Source organism: Mixophyes fleayi, chromosome 1, assembly GCF_038048845.1.
Source record: "Mixophyes fleayi isolate aMixFle1 chromosome 1, aMixFle1.hap1, whole genome shotgun sequence".
Classification (NCBI taxonomy): Eukaryota; Metazoa; Chordata; class Amphibia; order Anura; family Limnodynastidae; genus Mixophyes; species Mixophyes fleayi.
In genome coordinates, this window is record NC_134402.1 from 12,461,963 (window position 1) to 12,480,159 (window position 18,197).

Genomic DNA, 18,197 nt, shown 5'->3' on the forward strand with positions numbered 1-18,197 from the left:
CTGAACCACAATATAGGGCGGCGCAGTGTATATAGACTCACAGTACTGCTGCCATACTGCGGGTAATGTTAGTACTTGGGGTACACAGCACTGCAGTACTGGGGCCATAGTAGCTGATAAAGTACAAGGCACTGCAACCCTGGGGTGTTCTTATTGTGATGTTATTATTTGGAGTACACAACACTGAAATATTAGGGTATATTTAGGGTCATGTCAATATTTGGGGTGAAAAGCACGGCAGTACTAGTGAGCTGTTTAGTAGTATGTTAATATTTGGGGTACACAGCAATGCAGTACTGGGGTGTAGTTATGTAAAGTTAATATTTGAGGCACAGCAATGCAATAGCGTATAATGTATTTGTTGTTATGTTAATATTTGTGTTACACAACACTGAAATACTGGGGTGTTTGTGTTATGTTAATATTTGGGGTGCACCGCCTTCCAATCCTGGGGTGTAGTTATTATGATGTGTGCACGGCACTGCACGGATTGGTTGTGTACTCTGTATGTGATGTGTAACACTGATTGTGTAGTAGACACAACACCACACTGCTACTTACAATGACTTACTTCAGAGGAAGTTCTTATCATAATGATATAATGAGTGGAGGGGTGTAATACATAACAGTAAGCGGGTAATTATAACCAGCAGCACTTTATTTAAACAACACTTCACTTCCTTATATAAACCGATAAATTGGTCTTTAATTACTTCTGTTCTCTGTATTGTGGCAGCAGAGCGTACAGGTATAAATATTATCATTATTATTATTTGATTATAAATTATTATTATTATTATTATTATTATTATTATTATTATTATGATTATTATTATTATTATTATTATTATTATATACATTGTAGGGAAATAGAAGTTGTGAACATTCGGGAAAGTTAATTATGAATGATCCCTGCAGTGTCTGTGTATTGTCTGAGCACTGTCATACAGCGATGTTACTATTAACCATGCAGAGATTAGAAAGCATATTATACTGTCAATAAATGTCTGATATAATTCAGTGTTTTATAAATACGGCTGTATATTAATTGTCTGAGACAATTCGGTGCTAAAGTTATATAATAACTCTCTGATATAATTCGGTGTTTCGTAGATCAGACTGTATAATACATATCTGATACAAATCCGTGCTAAAGTTATATAATAATTCTCTGATACAATTCGGTGTTTAGTAGATCAGGCGGTAAAATAAATTCTGTTATGTATTTAATTATTTCCGATATATATTATAAGGCATTTGAATAGATTTTATATAGCCCGCTGTATTGTTCTTTTCATTATATCCCGGCTTTATTATACAGCCTGTTCTACCGAATTGTATGAGAGATTCTCTTCTAATTCGAATCATATCCCAGATATCTTATTATATAACCCGTTGTATTACACCCTCCCATACTAAGATACATTGTAGCCGCGTCCAGCGAGATCAGACGATCGAAATGTTACTAAGATATTCTTATATCATTTGTTATTTGTATCTGTTATTTTATTTGATATTCATAAATGCATCCGGTTACTTGAAACTGTTCAGAATGATTTGTTTATAAGAAAATAATCTATGTACAGCCTGAGCCCGGGTCTATGTACGATCACCCGTATAACACATATACATATATATAACACATATACAATATCCCCGCAAACAGTTATAAACGAATAGAGGACTTTTATCTAAAGACGCACTGTCTATGAGGTGGGCTAAAATATTCTATTATGTTATTATGGATAAGACTTAGATACAAATACACAATGTCAGCGCAGATAACAAATAAAAGTTAAATATATATATATATTTTTTATGTTACAGTTATATATATATATATATATATATATATATATATATATATTTATATATATATATATATATATATATATATATATATATATATATATATATATGTGTATATATTAATATATATATATATATATATATATATATATATATATATATATATATATATATATATAGTAAATATGTGCATATGAAAGATATATTTATTTCCTTAATTAGCAGTGGTAAAACAATTTATATAATTATAAGTGTAATATTTATCTCAGAAAAATTGTTAAATATATATACTGTATAATATTAACTATTTTGAACTGCGCAATTAGAAATACTGTTCTGTCACGTATATTATTTTATTATATTATTTATTTATAGTATTACTTTGAAGTTTATCTAATCCCTGCCTCCACTTCTGGCTAATAAGCCCCACTATCTCAGGAGGTGACCTGTGTCATTAGGGGGTGAGACCCCAGACCCTGATTCCTGTGGGCTCCGCCGGTGACTGTGGGGGAGGGGGGATGGTTATTAGTGTCCCCCATCTACCACCTCCTTATATGTGATAATTGTCACCCTACACATATGTGTTTCACGTCTTCATTCTGCAATAAACAGTTCTCTGGCTGCTCCCTGCAGCTCCCTCCTCCAGTCAGAACCAAAACAGCTACAGACATGGGGACATCCAGGAGTCAGACAGCTCCATTCACATAAAGGATAATACCCCTATAATACCATAATACTACCCAGTATCTATCCCATGTATTCATTCACTGATACAGAAAGCATAATACCATAATACTATAATACTACCCAGCAGCTATCCCATGTATTCATTCAGTAATACAGAAAGGATAATACCACTATAATACCATAATATTACCCAGCATCTATCCCGTGTATTTATTTACTAATACAGAAAGCATAATACCATAATACTATAATACTACCCAGCATCTATCCCGTGTATTCATTCACTAATACAGAAAGCATAATACCATATTACTATAATACTACCCAGCATCTATCCCATTTATTCATTCACTAATACAGAAAGGATAATACCACATTAATACCCAGCATCTATCTCGTGTATTCATTCAATAATACAGGAAGGTAAATACCATAATACTACCCAGCATCTATCCCATGTATTCATTCACTAATACAGGAAGGATAATACCACATTATTACCCAGTATCTATCCCATGTATTCATTCAGTAATACAGAAAATATAATACCACTATAATACCATAATAGTACCCAGCATCTATCCCGTGTATTCATTCAGTAATACAGAAAGGATAATACCATAATACTACCCAGCATCTATCCCATGTATTCATTCAGTAATACAGAAAATATAATACCACTATAATAGTACCCAGTATCTATCCCGTGTATTCATTCAGTAATACAGAAAAGATAATACCACATTATTACCCAGTATCTATCCCATGTATTCATTCAGTAATACAGAAAATATAATACCATATAATACCATAATAGTACCCAGTATCTATCCCGTGTATTCATTCAGTAATACAGAAAATAGAATACCACTATAATACCATAATACTACCCAATATCTATCCTATGTATTCATTCACTAATACAGAAAATATAATACCACTATAATACCATAATACTACCCAGCATCTATCCCATGTATTCATTCAGTAATACAGAAAGGATAATACCACATTATTACCCAGTATCTATCTTATTCGTTCACTATCTTATACATTCAATCATTCATTCATTCATTCATTCAAGCATGTATCCATTCAGTAATACAGAATGGAGATACCACATTGCTAACCAGCATCTATAGCAAGTACTTATTCGGTAATACAGAAGGAAGAGTGTCACAGTCACCCAGAAACATAATGGTGACACTAATTTTAGATTTGTTCTAAGACTAAACAAGGCTCCGAGCTGTAACTTGTCTAAAGAATTCAGCTTTCTGAGGCCGATTAGATTGCAAGCTCCCTGGTCTACTTGATAGTGTTTGGTGTCACGTTATATTTTCCCACCTGTGCGATTAATATTAAACATGATTACTGACTTTATACAGTGGTTTAATAGGTGTAAATAGTAAGGACGGTTTTGTAGTAATGATTTTAATACCTCAATCCGGGGTGTCAGGAACTCACCTTTATTCCAGCGATGGATGGGGGAGTATCCCGGGGTGTATATGGAAACATTGTACTTACATGATAATATATGGCAGGATGTATTCGACATATATATATATATATATATATATATATATATATATATATATATATATATATATATATATATATATATATATATATATATATATAATTGTATATCAGTAGTACACTACTATACACATATTTCTGTACATCATAAAGAGATGTTATAACGTTTATTAATTCAGAGACAATAGACCTTTGTGGCAGATAGTAATCACAATAATCTTAATAAAATTATTATTAATAGTACAATACGTACCATTATTACATAAGACTTTTCTATCAGCAGTACACAATATAAATGTATCTGTGCTCTTATAGGAAAATAATACAACTATTGCAATAATAAATGCGGAATTATAACACACGTGTGTGAGAGCTGATAACACATAACATGTATGTGCTGAGTACTCCGGGAAAAAAATAAACTTTTTTATGTTAATGTGCTTGAAAATATTATTTGACTTTCCTGCTAATTGATGACTGAGGTGTAAGTGTCCTGGAGCCGTTCCACCCCTGACCCCGATAGTTTGCAGCAGTCTAAAAATATGATTAAGTTGTAATTGAGACGAAACTCACTTTCTTTCTTTAAAAGCTACAAATTAGTCCATTATGGGGTAAATGTCTCACCCAACCCGCCCTCAGCCCATCACTCATTCCTAATGCTCTGGACTGAAAACCACCATAGAAGGGTGTCCCAAATCTGTAATTTAAGAATTTTTTTTGTTATATAATTTAGCTGCAAAGTGCCAGTGACACCCGGCTCCCCTGTCTGGGAGCAGAGGCGGCGTTTGTTGGACGAGTGTAGCCAGAGGCGGCTACACAGGGACTAAAGCGCATCGGAAACGCAGCGTCAGTCAGTAGTTATGTGGCTGAATAACTTTCATAAAACCCAAAACTAATTTGTCAAACAAAATATAACCGGTAAAAAAAAAAAGAATCCGGTGAGTGTGCATCTTTCTTCCCTGTCTCTCAGATACTTAATACCACATACCAAACATATCAATTTAGATTATCCGTATATTCTTGGATGATGTCAAATCTATTTCATGCTGCAGGCATGGTAGTATGTTATTCATTCCAGTAAGTCTGTGCCAGGAACGGGTGTGGGAATTGGGGTTCGTGATACTATGGTGTCAGGTTACATTTGCAAACCTTAATTTTTTAGTTTCACAGTCAGATCGCAATAGAAACCCGAAATCCATTTTACCATCTCACTATGCACAATTTCAGTAAGAGCATGCCTTCACTATATGTATATATATATATATATATATATATATATATATATATATATATATATATATATATATATATATATATATATATATATATATATATATATACTGTACATTATTCGTGCAAACCATGGCAGCAGTTGCTGTATATAATGATTATTATACGATTTCTGGTAGATAGTACACTGATGCTGTGCTTAGCCTTAGAGGGTTAATACGATCCGCAGTTTTGCAGCAGTAACAATAAGAAGTAAGTGTTGCAGGGTGAGACTGGAGACAGTACAACTCGTCTTCATTTACACTCTGTATTATATTACATATGAATTTCAATTCAATTATCAGCCTCTGATTTTTACAGCCCTCCCATTTTCATTTTACAGCCAGAGCTAATAACTGCTAATTATTACATATTATATTTTAATAACCATACTGTCTAATTATTACTTGTTACAGCCGTATAATTAAACATCTGTGTTTTGTTAAAAGATTTTCCCTGTAACAAGGCAGCAAATCCCACGCTGGCTTCAACGAGCGATTATAAGTGACATTACTGTGCTGTACAGATCCTGGCTGACTCACCAGTGTGCACTAGTAGGGCTGTATTATATCTGTGCACTAGTAGGGCTGTATTATATCTGTGCACTAGTAGGGCTGTATTATATCTGTGCACTAGTAGGGCTGTATTATATCTGTGCACTAGTAGGGCTGTATTATATCTGTGCACTAGTAGGGCTCTATTATATCTGTGCACTAGTAGGGCTGTATTATATCTGTGCACTAGTAGGGCTGTATTATATCTGTGCACTAGTAGGGCTGTATTATATCTGTGCACTAGTAGGGCTCTATTATATCTGTGCACTAGTAGTGCTGTATTATATCTGTGCACTAGTAGGGCTGTATTATATCTGTGCACTAGTAGGGCTGTATTATATCTGTGCACTAGTAGGGCTGTATTATATCTGTGCACTAGTAGGGCTCTATTATATCTGTGCACTAGTAGGGCTCTATTATATCTGTGCACTAGTAGGGCTCTATTATATCTGTGCACTAGTAGGGCTGTATTATATCTGTGCACTAGTAGGGCTCTATTATATCTGTGCACTAGTAGGGCTGTATTATATCTGTGCACTAGTAGGGCTCTATTATATCTGTGCACTAGTAGGGCTGTATTATATCTGTGCACTAGTAGGGCTCTATTATATCTGTGCACTAGTAGGGCTCTATTATATCTGTGCACTAGTAGGGCTGTATTATATCTGTGCACTAGTAGGGCTCTATTATATCTGTGCACTAGTAGGGCTGTATTATATCTGTGCACTAGTAGGGCTGTATTATATCTGTGCACTAGTAGGGCTCTATTATATCTGTGCACTAGTAGGGCTGTATTATATCTGTGCACTAGTAGGGCTCTATTATATCTGTGCACTAGTAGGGCTGTATTATATCTGTGCACTAGTAGGGCTGTATTATATCTGTGCACTAGTAGGGCTCTATTATATCTGTGCACTAGTAGGGCTGTATTATATCTGTGCACTAGTAGGGCTCTATTATATCTGTGCACTAGTAGGGCTGTATTATATCTGTGCACTAGTAGGGCTGTATTATATCTGTGCACTAGTAGGGCTCTATTATATCTGTGCACTAGTAGTGCTCTATTATATCTGTGCACTAGTAGGGCTGTATTATATCTGTGCACTAGTAGGGCTGTATTATATCTGTGCACTAGTAGGGCTCTATTATATCTGTGCACTAGTAGGGCTCTATTATATCTGTGCACTAGTAGGGCTGTATTATATCTGTGCACTAGTAGGGCTGTATTATATCTGTGCACTAGTAGGGCTGTATTATATCTGTGCACTAGTAGGGCTCTATTATATCTGTGCACTAGTAGGGCTGTATTATATCTGTGCACTAGTAGGGCTGTATTATATCTGTGCACTAGTAGGGCTGTATTATATCTGTGCACTAGTAGGGCTCTATTATATCTGTGCACTAGTAGGGCTGTATTATATCTGTGCACTAGTAGGGCTCTATTATATCTGTGCACTAGTAGGGCTCTATTATATCTGTGCACTAGTAGGGCTGTATTATATCTGTGCACTAGTAGGGCTCTATTATATCTGTGCACTAGTAGGGCTCTATTATATCTGTGCACTAGTAGGGCTGTATTATATCTGTGCACTAGTAGGGCTCTATTATATCTGTGCACTAGTAGGGCTGTATTATATCTGTGCACTAGTAGGGCTGTATTATATCTGTGCACTAGTAGGGCTGTATTATATCTGTGCACTAGTAGGGCTGTATTATATCTGTGCACTAGTAGGGCTGTATTATATCTGTGCACTAGTAGGGCTGTATTATATCTGTGCACTAGTAGGGCTGTATTATATCTGTGCACTAGTAGGGCTCTATTATATCTGTGCACTAGTAGGGCTGTATTATATCTGTGCACTAGTAGGGCTGTATTATATCTGTGCACTAGTAGGGCTGTATTATATCTGTGCACTAGTAGGGCTGTATTATATCTGTGCACTAGTAGGGCTCTATTATATCTGTGCACTAGTAGGGCTCTATTATATCTGTGCACTAGTAGGGCTCTATTATATCTGTGCACTAGTAGGGCTCTATTATTTCTGTGCAAATCTCTTTCGTTGATGTCCATTATTAGTTGCATCGCTTGCTAGTGAGTAATAAAATATTGTGTCTCTCATTGTTGGATCACATTTCGTTTACTAATTTGCACTATTAAATCCCTCTCACTGGTGTGCACTACTAGAGCGTCTCTATAACAGAGGTGCACTATATATTAGAGCGTCTCTGTCACTGCTGTCTATGCACAATGAAATCACATTTGGTTTACTATCGCGCATAATTAGATCACATTTCTTTTACTGCAAACTATTAGTTGGCGTTTCTTTCATTAACCTGCATGGTTAGATTGCATTTCTTCCACCACTGTGCACAATTGGATTTAATCTCTTAAACTGGTGCCTATATTGTCACTGCATTTTATTAAATGTGTGTCTCCTCCACCAGTGTATAGTCTGTGTCCTGTGAGACGCCATCTATACCACCAGTGTGCATCATCAGATCACACCATCAGATCACTCCATCAGATCCCACCACCAGTGTGCATCATCAGATCACTCCATCAGATCACTCCATCAGATCCCACCACCAGTGTGCATCATCAGATCACTCCATCAGATCCCTCCATCAGATCCCACCACCAGTGTGCATCATCAGATCACACCATCAGATCACTCCATCAGATCCCACCACCAGTGTGCATCATCAGATCACTCCATCAGATCACTCCATCAGATCCCACCACCAGTGTGCATCATCAGATCACTCCATCAGATCCCTCCATCAGATCCCACCACCAGTGTGCACCATCAGATCACACCATCAGATCACTCCATCAGATCCCACCACCAATGTGCACCATCAGATTACTCCATCAGATCCCACCACCAGTGTGCATCATCAGATCACCCCATCAGATCCCACCACCAGTGTGCATCATCAGATCACTCCATCAGATCACTCCATCAGATCCCACCACCAGTGTGCACCATCAGATCACACCATCAGATCCCACCACCAATGTGCACCATCAGATCCAAACATCAGATCACAGTGTGATCATCACACCACCAGTGTGCACCATCAGATCACACCATCATATCACACCACCAGTGTGCACCATCAGATCACACCATCAGATCACACCATCAGATCACACCACCAGTGTGCACCATCAGATCCCTCCTCTATACTTATATCCTTAGTGCACCATAATGACGACAATGATGTAAGGTGGTTGCACATTGCACTAAACACTTCTTTTAGCTTTTACATAAATTTAACCCTTGATCTGCCAACCCTTTATCTGGACACGTGATTGATAATTGCATTACTGACAATGGGATAAAAGAGGCTTTTATTTATGCTCCTTCCTCCCTTACAGCACAGTAGATCCAAACCAGGGGCCTGATTCATTAGGGATCTTAAATGAAGAGGATTCTTATTTCAGTCTCCTGGACAAAACCATGTTACAATGCAAGGGGTGCAAATGAGTGTTCTGTTTGCACATAAGTTAAATACTGACTGTTTTTTCATGTAGCACAGAAATACTTGATAGCTTATTTGTACACTGAAATTTAAAGTTGATATTTGTGTGCTACATGAAAAAACAGTCAGTATTTAACTTATGTGCAAAACAGAATACTCGTTTGCACCCCTTGCATTGTAACATGGTTTTGTCCAGGAGACTGAAATAAGAATTCTCTTCATTTAAGATCCTTAATGAATCAGGCCCCAGATCCCAAAATATGTGATATTCTCTCCAGATTCCAGCAAATGTAGAGACCAACCGGCAACCAATCAGAAATTAGCTTTTAGCTGTCTAGTGCAAGAAGACCAGGAAAGCAAGTCCCTGATTGGCTGCTGTGACTCCCAATAGCAGTGTTAGTTAATGAGCCCTCATGCCAGTTTAAATAGTTATGTCTTCCTAATCTGATTGGCTGGGTAGAGACACGCCCTGATCTGACCAGCTGGAGGGAAGTTATACCCCTCAGTGATTATGAATCATACAGCCTGGATGCTGGTAGCCCTTTATCCTCCATAAACATACCTCCCAACTGGCCCGATTTGTGGCACTGACCCACGGAGGACGACTGTTGCCCCAGTTGGGAGATATGTCCCACTAATGGATGGGTGGAAGTGCTGAACACGCCCCTGGGTGGACGTAGATTGTCCCAGCATGACACGACCACGCCCCTGCGCAGTTGACCACTCCCCCATCTAGTGCCCGCCCTCTCCCGATTTAAAAATTCTAAAATGTGGGAGTTGTGCTGCAAACAGTCCAGGAAATGTCAAAGGAAGGGGGCAAATGGTCTAAAATGTCAACAGAAGAATTAAAATCGAAGATTCATCTTATCTTGAAGTGATCCTGTCACCTACACACACGGTGCAGGCGGCCATTTTGTGCAGGGAAGCGATATCCATGAGAACACAGTTCATCTTGGCATTAGGAATAGTCTCTGTCCGTCTCTGAGGCACATAAGCACCTCAGCTATATCACCGGCTCCCGGCTCCATCTCACTTGGTGACAGGAACATGCTCTATTTTAAGTAGAGTAACACTTGTACTTTGTTTTTCCAGGTTCCTACTACAACCGTATTACCATATTGGGCCTCGAAAAGTATTTATTTATTAACATTTATATTTATATAGTGCCTACGTAATAGGCAGCGATTTACAGAAAATATTTTAACTTTCAGTTCCTGCACCAGTGGAGCTTACAATCAAAATTCTCTTACACACACGCGCACAAACCTCTCAACATTTCAGATCCATGACTCAGTGCAGAGGCGTGGCCACACCACAAAGGGGGTGTGTTCATATCACAATGGGGCATCACCTTGCGCCTTTCACACCTCCCACCCAAACGCTGATTCATTGCCAAGCGCACCAATATCAATATTATTATAAAAGGTTAAACATAACATCCTGGATGAATGTGTCATTGTTTTAACCGTGCACCCAGGCAAGTAATTGTCCTTTCTTGCAAAAATAGCAAACAAACTTGCCCAGGCGCTCTAGCGTTTACACTTTTGCGCAGCCCTTCAGATTTTTCCATCTCTCCGCACACATAGGTGCACTTTTAGTTGGCGCTGGCGCCTTCGGAGAGCGTAGAGTTGATGTGCAATTTGAAGTGTGTTGGGCAGACCATCTAGGCGCACCGATGGAAACCGACGCGTTTTGTGATCTGATGGAACCCAACGCGTTTTGCAATCTGCATCCAGTATGCCTTTGTAGGCATAGGTATTTTGCAAGGTGTCCAAAACTGGATTCTTTTTTACTTATTGCCCTCTCTGTCGGTCCCAGCTGCCTTAGACAACTGCCTCAGTCTGTATCACGATAGGTCGGTCCACACTGAAGCTATGTACTTGTACTTGTTCACAGTTCCAGTCTGATCACTTACCCAGATCTTCTGGTCAGTGAGTTACAGTATAAAGTTAATGCGGATGTTTACCTGCTGAGAGAGCGGCATTAGACATTTATTAAACAGGGGAATAAAGATTCCGCAGATCTCTCTGTATTGTGCTGCAGTGATGATAGCAATCTCTGTGGCTGCGCTGTGCAGGGTATTCCTATTTTCTTTACTTTATTTCCTATATATTTATTGCTACTAGAACTACGTCAGACATAGAATAAAGGGCATGGACAGCTACATGTTGGTTTTGGAGGCTTTTTGCGTATAATGTAACACCGCTTGTAGTCCTTATTGTAATAGATGTGTCAAAATGATGTGAAATTTGACTAAAAAGTCATTCTGGAAATGTAAAAAAAAAGTCAGTTAAGAAGTTGCTGTGAATGAAAAGATTTCGGGCTAGATTTACTAAGCTGCGGGTTTGAAAAAGTGGGGATGTTGCCTATAGCAACCAATCAGATTCTAGCTTTCATTTATTTAGTACCTTCTACAAAATGATAGCTAGAATCTGATTGGTTGCTATAGGCAACATCCCCACTTTTTCAAACCCGCAGCTTAGTAAATCTAGCCCTTCATCTCTTTTTATTTTTAATTTGCAAAAAATTGTCTGATCTGCTCCGTCTTACTCTACTAAGGGAGAGCGGACATTTCCAGTGTGGAGTCGCTGTTTGGTGTAATGTTGTGGAGGTTTTTGGTAGTTATTAAAGGGATTATTCCAGTTTGAACATCCCCTTAATATAACCGGCTCCCTTACTCTTTTGTAATAAATAGTGGTCATGTTATCAGCATTATAAATATATTGTTACTATACAGTGGACTATATTTTACATTATTTCACATAATATCAATAACAAATGGGGGGAATTCAATAACTATAATGCCGTTATTACGGTAAAATCAACCCGGCTTTCTGCTCACGGCTCAGGGAGCTGCGAGCAAAAAGCCGGCGTTGAAATCACCCTAGTAACGGTAATTAAGCGCACTGTTATGGTTATTACGCTAATGAGCAGATAGTGTGCAGGGAGCGTCACTTCTTACAGTAACGTGGCCAATTGTATTCCTCCCATAGACAGGTAATAGATAGATATGAGGTACATAGATAGATATATATTAGTTATATAGATATTAGAAAGATAGATAAATAGATCGATAAATAGATAGATAGATATTAGGTAAAATCGATATGAGATATAATACATATTAGATAAATAAATATGAGATTGATAGATGGAATAGATAGATAGATAGATAGATAGATAGACAGATAGATAAATATTAGTTATATAGATATTAGATACATTGATATGAGATTGATAGATAGAATTGATATTAGATAAATAGATATAAGATAGAATAGATATTAGATAAATCGATATGACATAGATAGATAGATAGATAGATAGAATCGATATTTGATAAATAGATATGATATAGATATATAGAATATATATATATATATATATATAGAGAGAGAGAGAGAGAGAGAGAGAGAGAGAGAGAGATTTTAGTTATATAGATAGATAGATACATAGAATGGCAGCACGGTGGCTCAGTGGTTAGCACTTCTCCCTCACAGCACTGAGGTCATGAGTTCAATTCCCGACCATGGCCTTATCTGTGTGGAGTTTGTATGTTCTCCCCGTGTTTGCGTGGGTTTCCTCCAGGTGCTCCAGTTTCCTCCCACACTCCAAAAACATACTGGTAGGGTAATTGGCTGATAACAAAATTGACCCTAGTCTGCCTCTTTCTGTCCGTGTATGTGTGTATATTAGGGAATTTAGACTGTAAGCTCCAATGGGGCAGGGACTGATGTGAGTGAGTTCTCTGTACAGCGCTGCTGAATTAGGGGTGCTATATAAATAAATGGTGATGATGATAGGATAGATAGATAGATAGATAGATAGATAGATAGATAGATAGATAGATAGATAGATAGATAGAAATAAAAGGTATTAGTATTTAACTATACCGGTCCAGCATGGTTTCGATCTGTCTGAGAGATCAGACATTGTCACCCAGTTTCCTCTCAGGGTGGTGCTCCTCTACTTTGCATCTCTCTGCTGCAGTCCATGAGCCCTTGTGATTGGCTTCTCAGTGTCTCAGGGAACAGAAATGTTCTATGAAATCTGTAGAATGGTAAATGCACATACAGGGATATTGCCATATTGTGTCTAGAGCAACACAATGTGCTTTAAAAGTGTGACCTAGTTGTTTGTTATGGAGGGAATAATTTGTTAAGGCAGCTGCAGTGGGAAGTGAGAGTAATACTGGACATAATATTTTTGTGGTACTGAAGACAGTATAATATATATGATGTGAGAGCAACAAGAAGCATTAGATGTGACAGAGGTGTGGCTCCATTACAGGTGTGAGTAGATTCTACACATTGAGTATTGTATATGTATTATGGAGCAGAGAATATACATCCACAGTCACCGTTTTTACATCATGTTGTATCAGCCCAGGTCAGTAATGTTACATTACCAAGAGTGATCAGAGGGGTACCTGCATCCCGAAATCTCACTGTGCCCATAGTAATTGTGTCCTCTGCCTAACCATTGTTCTATCTTCTTCCTAGAGTCATAGAGCCAAAGTGCTGCCTCCAGCTCCAGTCTGCGGAGAGTATCCACAACCTTATAATGACCTCATTGTAATGTTATAATGACATTACTTTGAGATTAGCGCACAGACTCTGTGGTTATCTCAGGAGCTTGTGGCAATGTTGTGCCGCTAGTGACAGTGATAATTACGTGTTTATATGTCGGCCTATGTAACAAAGACGTAATTACAGCACTCTGTGACTGATAAGATTCACATGCATCATGTTTCACAGATACATTCTATGGTGTTCACTGTTCTTATGTGACAAACAGTGTCCAGACCCTGGATTGTACCTCTTTGTCCTCACTTAGTGAGAGTCTTGTGCACTAGCGAGCACATATAGCCAAGAGAAAATAACTGTAATGATCATAAGGGCCAGGATTCAGGTTTATGTATATAATATATATAAAACAAATCCTTTACTTGTAATACTCCTCCAGCTATTGGCAGGTTAAATGTAGGCAAAGGTAAATATATGTGATGGCAATAGCATCAACTCCATGATCTATGAGAGCATTGACATCATCTCCATGATCTGTGGGAGCATTGACATCATCTCCATGATCTGTGGGAGCATTGAAATCATCTCCATGATCTGTGGGAGCATTGACATCATCTCCATGATCTGTGGGAGCATTGACATCATCTATATGATCTGTGGGAGCATTGACATCATCTATATGATCTGTGGGAGCATTGACATCATCTCCATGATCTGTGGGAGCATTGTAATCATCTCCATGATCTGTGGGAGCATTGTAATCATCTCCATGATCTGTGGGAGCATTGACATCATCTCTATGATCTGTGGGAGCATTGACATCATCTCCATGATCTGTGTGAGCATTGTAATCATCTCCATGATCTGTGGGAGCATTGACATCATCTCTATGATCTGTGGGAGCATTGACATAATCTCCATGATCTGTGGGAGCATTGACATCATCTCCATGATCTGTGAGAGCATTGACATCATCTCCATGATCTGTGAGGGCATTGACATCATCTCCATGATCTGTGAGAGCATTGACATCATCTCCATGATCTGTGGGAGCATTGACATCATCTCCATGATCTGTGAGAGCATTGACATCAACCCTATGATCTGTGAGAGCATTGTAATCATCTCCATGATCTGTGAGAGCATTGACATCATCCCTATAATCTGTGAGAGCATTGACATCATCCCTATGATCTGTGAGAGCATTGACATCATCTCCATGATCTGTGAGAGCATTGACATCATCTCCATGATCTGTGAGAGCATTGACATCAACCCTATGATCTGTGAGTGTAATGGCATTGTCTTCATGATATGTGAGGGCATTGACCTCATCGTCATGATCTGTGAGAGCATTGACATCATCTCCATGATCTGTGAGAGCATTGACATCATCTCCATGATCTGTGATGGCATTGACATCTCCATGATCTGTGGGAGCATTGACATCATCACTATGATCTGTGAGAGCATTGACATCATCCCTATGATCTGTGGGAGCATTGACATCATCCCTATGATCTGTAAGAGCATTGACATAATCTCCATGATCTGTGGAAGCATTGATATCAGCTCCATGATCTGTGAGGGCATTGACATCATCTCCATGATCTGTGAGAGCATTGACATCATCTCCATGATCTGTGAGAGCATTGACATCATCTCCATGATCTGTGAGAGCATTGACATCATCTCCATGATCTGTGGGAGCATTGACATCATCTCCATGATCTGTGAGGGCATTGACATCATCCCTATGATCTGTGGGAGCATTGACATCATCTCTATGATCTGTGGGAGCATTGACATCATCTCCATGATCTGTGAGGGCATTAACATCATCTCTATGATCTGTGGGAGCATTGACATCATCTCTATGATCTGTGGGAGCATTGACATCATCCCTATGATCTGTGAGAGCATTGACATGATCTACATAAACTGTGAGAGCATTGACATCATCTCCATGATCTGTGAGGGCATTGACATCATCCTTATGATCTGTGAGAGCATTGACATCATCCCTATGATCTGTGAGGGCATTGACATCATCCCTATGATCTGTGAGAGCATTGACATCATCCCTATGATCTGTGGGAGCATTGACATCATCCTTATGATCTGTGAGGGTATTGACATCATCCTTATGATCTGTGAGAGCATTGACATAATCCCTATGATCTGTGAGAGCATTGACATCATCCCTATGATCTGTGGGAGCATTAACATAATCTCCATTATCTGTGGGAGCATTGATATCAGCTCCATGATCTGTGGGAGCATTGACATCTTTTCCATGATCTGTGAGAACATTGACATCATCTCCATGATCTGTGGGAGCATTGACATCATCTCCATGATCTGTGAGGGCATTGACATCATCCCTATGATCTGTGAGAGCATTGACATCATCTCTATGATCTGTGAGAGCATTGACATCATCTCCATGATCTGTGAGAGCATTGACATCATCTCCATGATCTGTGAGAGCATTGACATCATCTCCATGATCTGTGGGAGCATTGACATAATCTCCATGATCTGTGGGAGCATTGACATCATCTCCATGATCTGTGGGAGCATTGACATCATCTCTATGATCTGTGAGGGCATTGACATCATCCCTATGATCTGTGGGAGCATTGACATCATCTCTATGATCCGTGAGAGCATTGACATCATCCCTATGATCTGTGGGAGCATTGATATCATCCCTATGATCTGTGAGTGTAATTGCATTGTCTTTATGATCTGTGAGAGCATTGACATCATCCCCATGATCGGTAAGGGTAATAGTTTCATCTGTATGATTTGTGAGGGTAGTAACCTCATCCCCATGATATGTGAGGGCACTGACATCATCTCCATGATCTATGAGCGCAATGACACCATCCCCATGATCTGTAAGGGAAATAACATCATCTTCATGATCTCTGAGGGTATTAACATCATGTCCATGATCTCTGAGGGCATTGACATGACTACTGTGCAGAGCTGACTGGATAGTGAATAATAACCCATTCTAATGTTCACCCAACCTTTGCATTCTTGTGTTCCAGGCAGTGACGTGTCTCAGGAGAGTTTGCTGCTGCACGGACCCTTTGCCAGGAAGCCCAAGCGAATCAGAACCGCATTCTCCCCTTCGCAGCTGCTCCGACTGGAAAGGGCCTTCGAGAAGAACCATTATGTGGTGGGGGCAGAGAGAAAACAACTGGCCAGCAGCCTCAGCTTGTCAGAAACACAGGTAATTAATGTCATGCTCATCAGTTGTTACACACGTCTATGGCTATGAATGTACACAGTGATTTCATGTACAATGCCAAATATGTCTACTGTCATAAGTGTACACAGTCATATCATGTATACTGTATTATATCATATAGGCTGGCTGGCACAGAGATATACCCAGCTCCAAGCATGCACACAATGTATGTCATAATAGTCTATACACAGGACGAGCACACATGCAAGTGATAACATGTCTATTCACAGGTGAACAGACTGAAAGAACCAATCGCAGTAGGCGTTATGTAGGGTCGGTGGGTACAAAGTATCTGGACCTCCATGGGGACTCGGTGGAGGTGATCATGCTGGGGAAATGTGTCTGAAGAACACAAGATTACCTCGGTGGCCCTTGCGATGTGGCACAATAATCTGTAATGAGTCGATGTAATGGTCAAGTCCTTTGCTTGAGTACATCAGTGTTCAAGCTGATCTGAAATGCTAATAGAATACCGAGACCTGGATAGAACATGGAAATTAAATCCTGTTTATTACATCCAGAAGAAGGGCAGGTTCTCACGGTTTTGGTTTAAGCCCTAGACCGGATCACGGGTTTTCCTTGTACATGATCCGCCCCTAGCTCCTTGTGTGTGGTGTCATTACATACACAGACAGGCAGCAATCACAGCTGGACACATTCAGATATTTGTGTATATACAGAGACGCATTTGCCTGAAACCATCTGTGAGATTCTTCAGCTTTGTATGCTAATATTTCCATTAATAACCGCTTATCCAGACTCGGCTCTGCAGTCGCATGCTCCTATATACACTGCTGCTACAATAAAGTCAGGCAAGCTAATTATAACCACTTGGAAGTGATAGAGATGAGTGAAGTCTGCGTGGATCAGGTTTTGCAGCAGAAAAGAGTGTTTTGCAAAGGTGCGAAGTTCTGAAAACGCAATCTTCAAGTTCTGTATTTTACTCTTGTGATTCCACAGAATAACGTTACGCAACGTTTCTGTAAATTCGCATTGTGAATATTATAGTTTGTGAATAGAGCTGAGATGAAAGACGGTCAATTCATTCTGCTGTGTGGTCTGATTGGT

At 39.0% G+C, this 18,197-nt stretch overlaps 1 protein-coding gene across 1 annotated transcript in view; it reads left to right on the forward strand.

Moving 5' to 3' along the window:
- EMX1 (empty spiracles homeobox 1) overlaps nucleotides 1–18,197 on the forward strand; it is a 44,485-nt gene that overhangs the window by 17,360 nt on the left and 8,928 nt on the right. Inside the window, exon 2 of the mRNA XM_075188113.1 lies at nucleotides 16,927–17,111. Within this exon, the coding sequence (XP_075044214.1) occupies nucleotides 16,927–17,111 (185 nt within the window). The remainder of the gene's footprint in view (nucleotides 1–16,926; nucleotides 17,112–18,197) is intronic.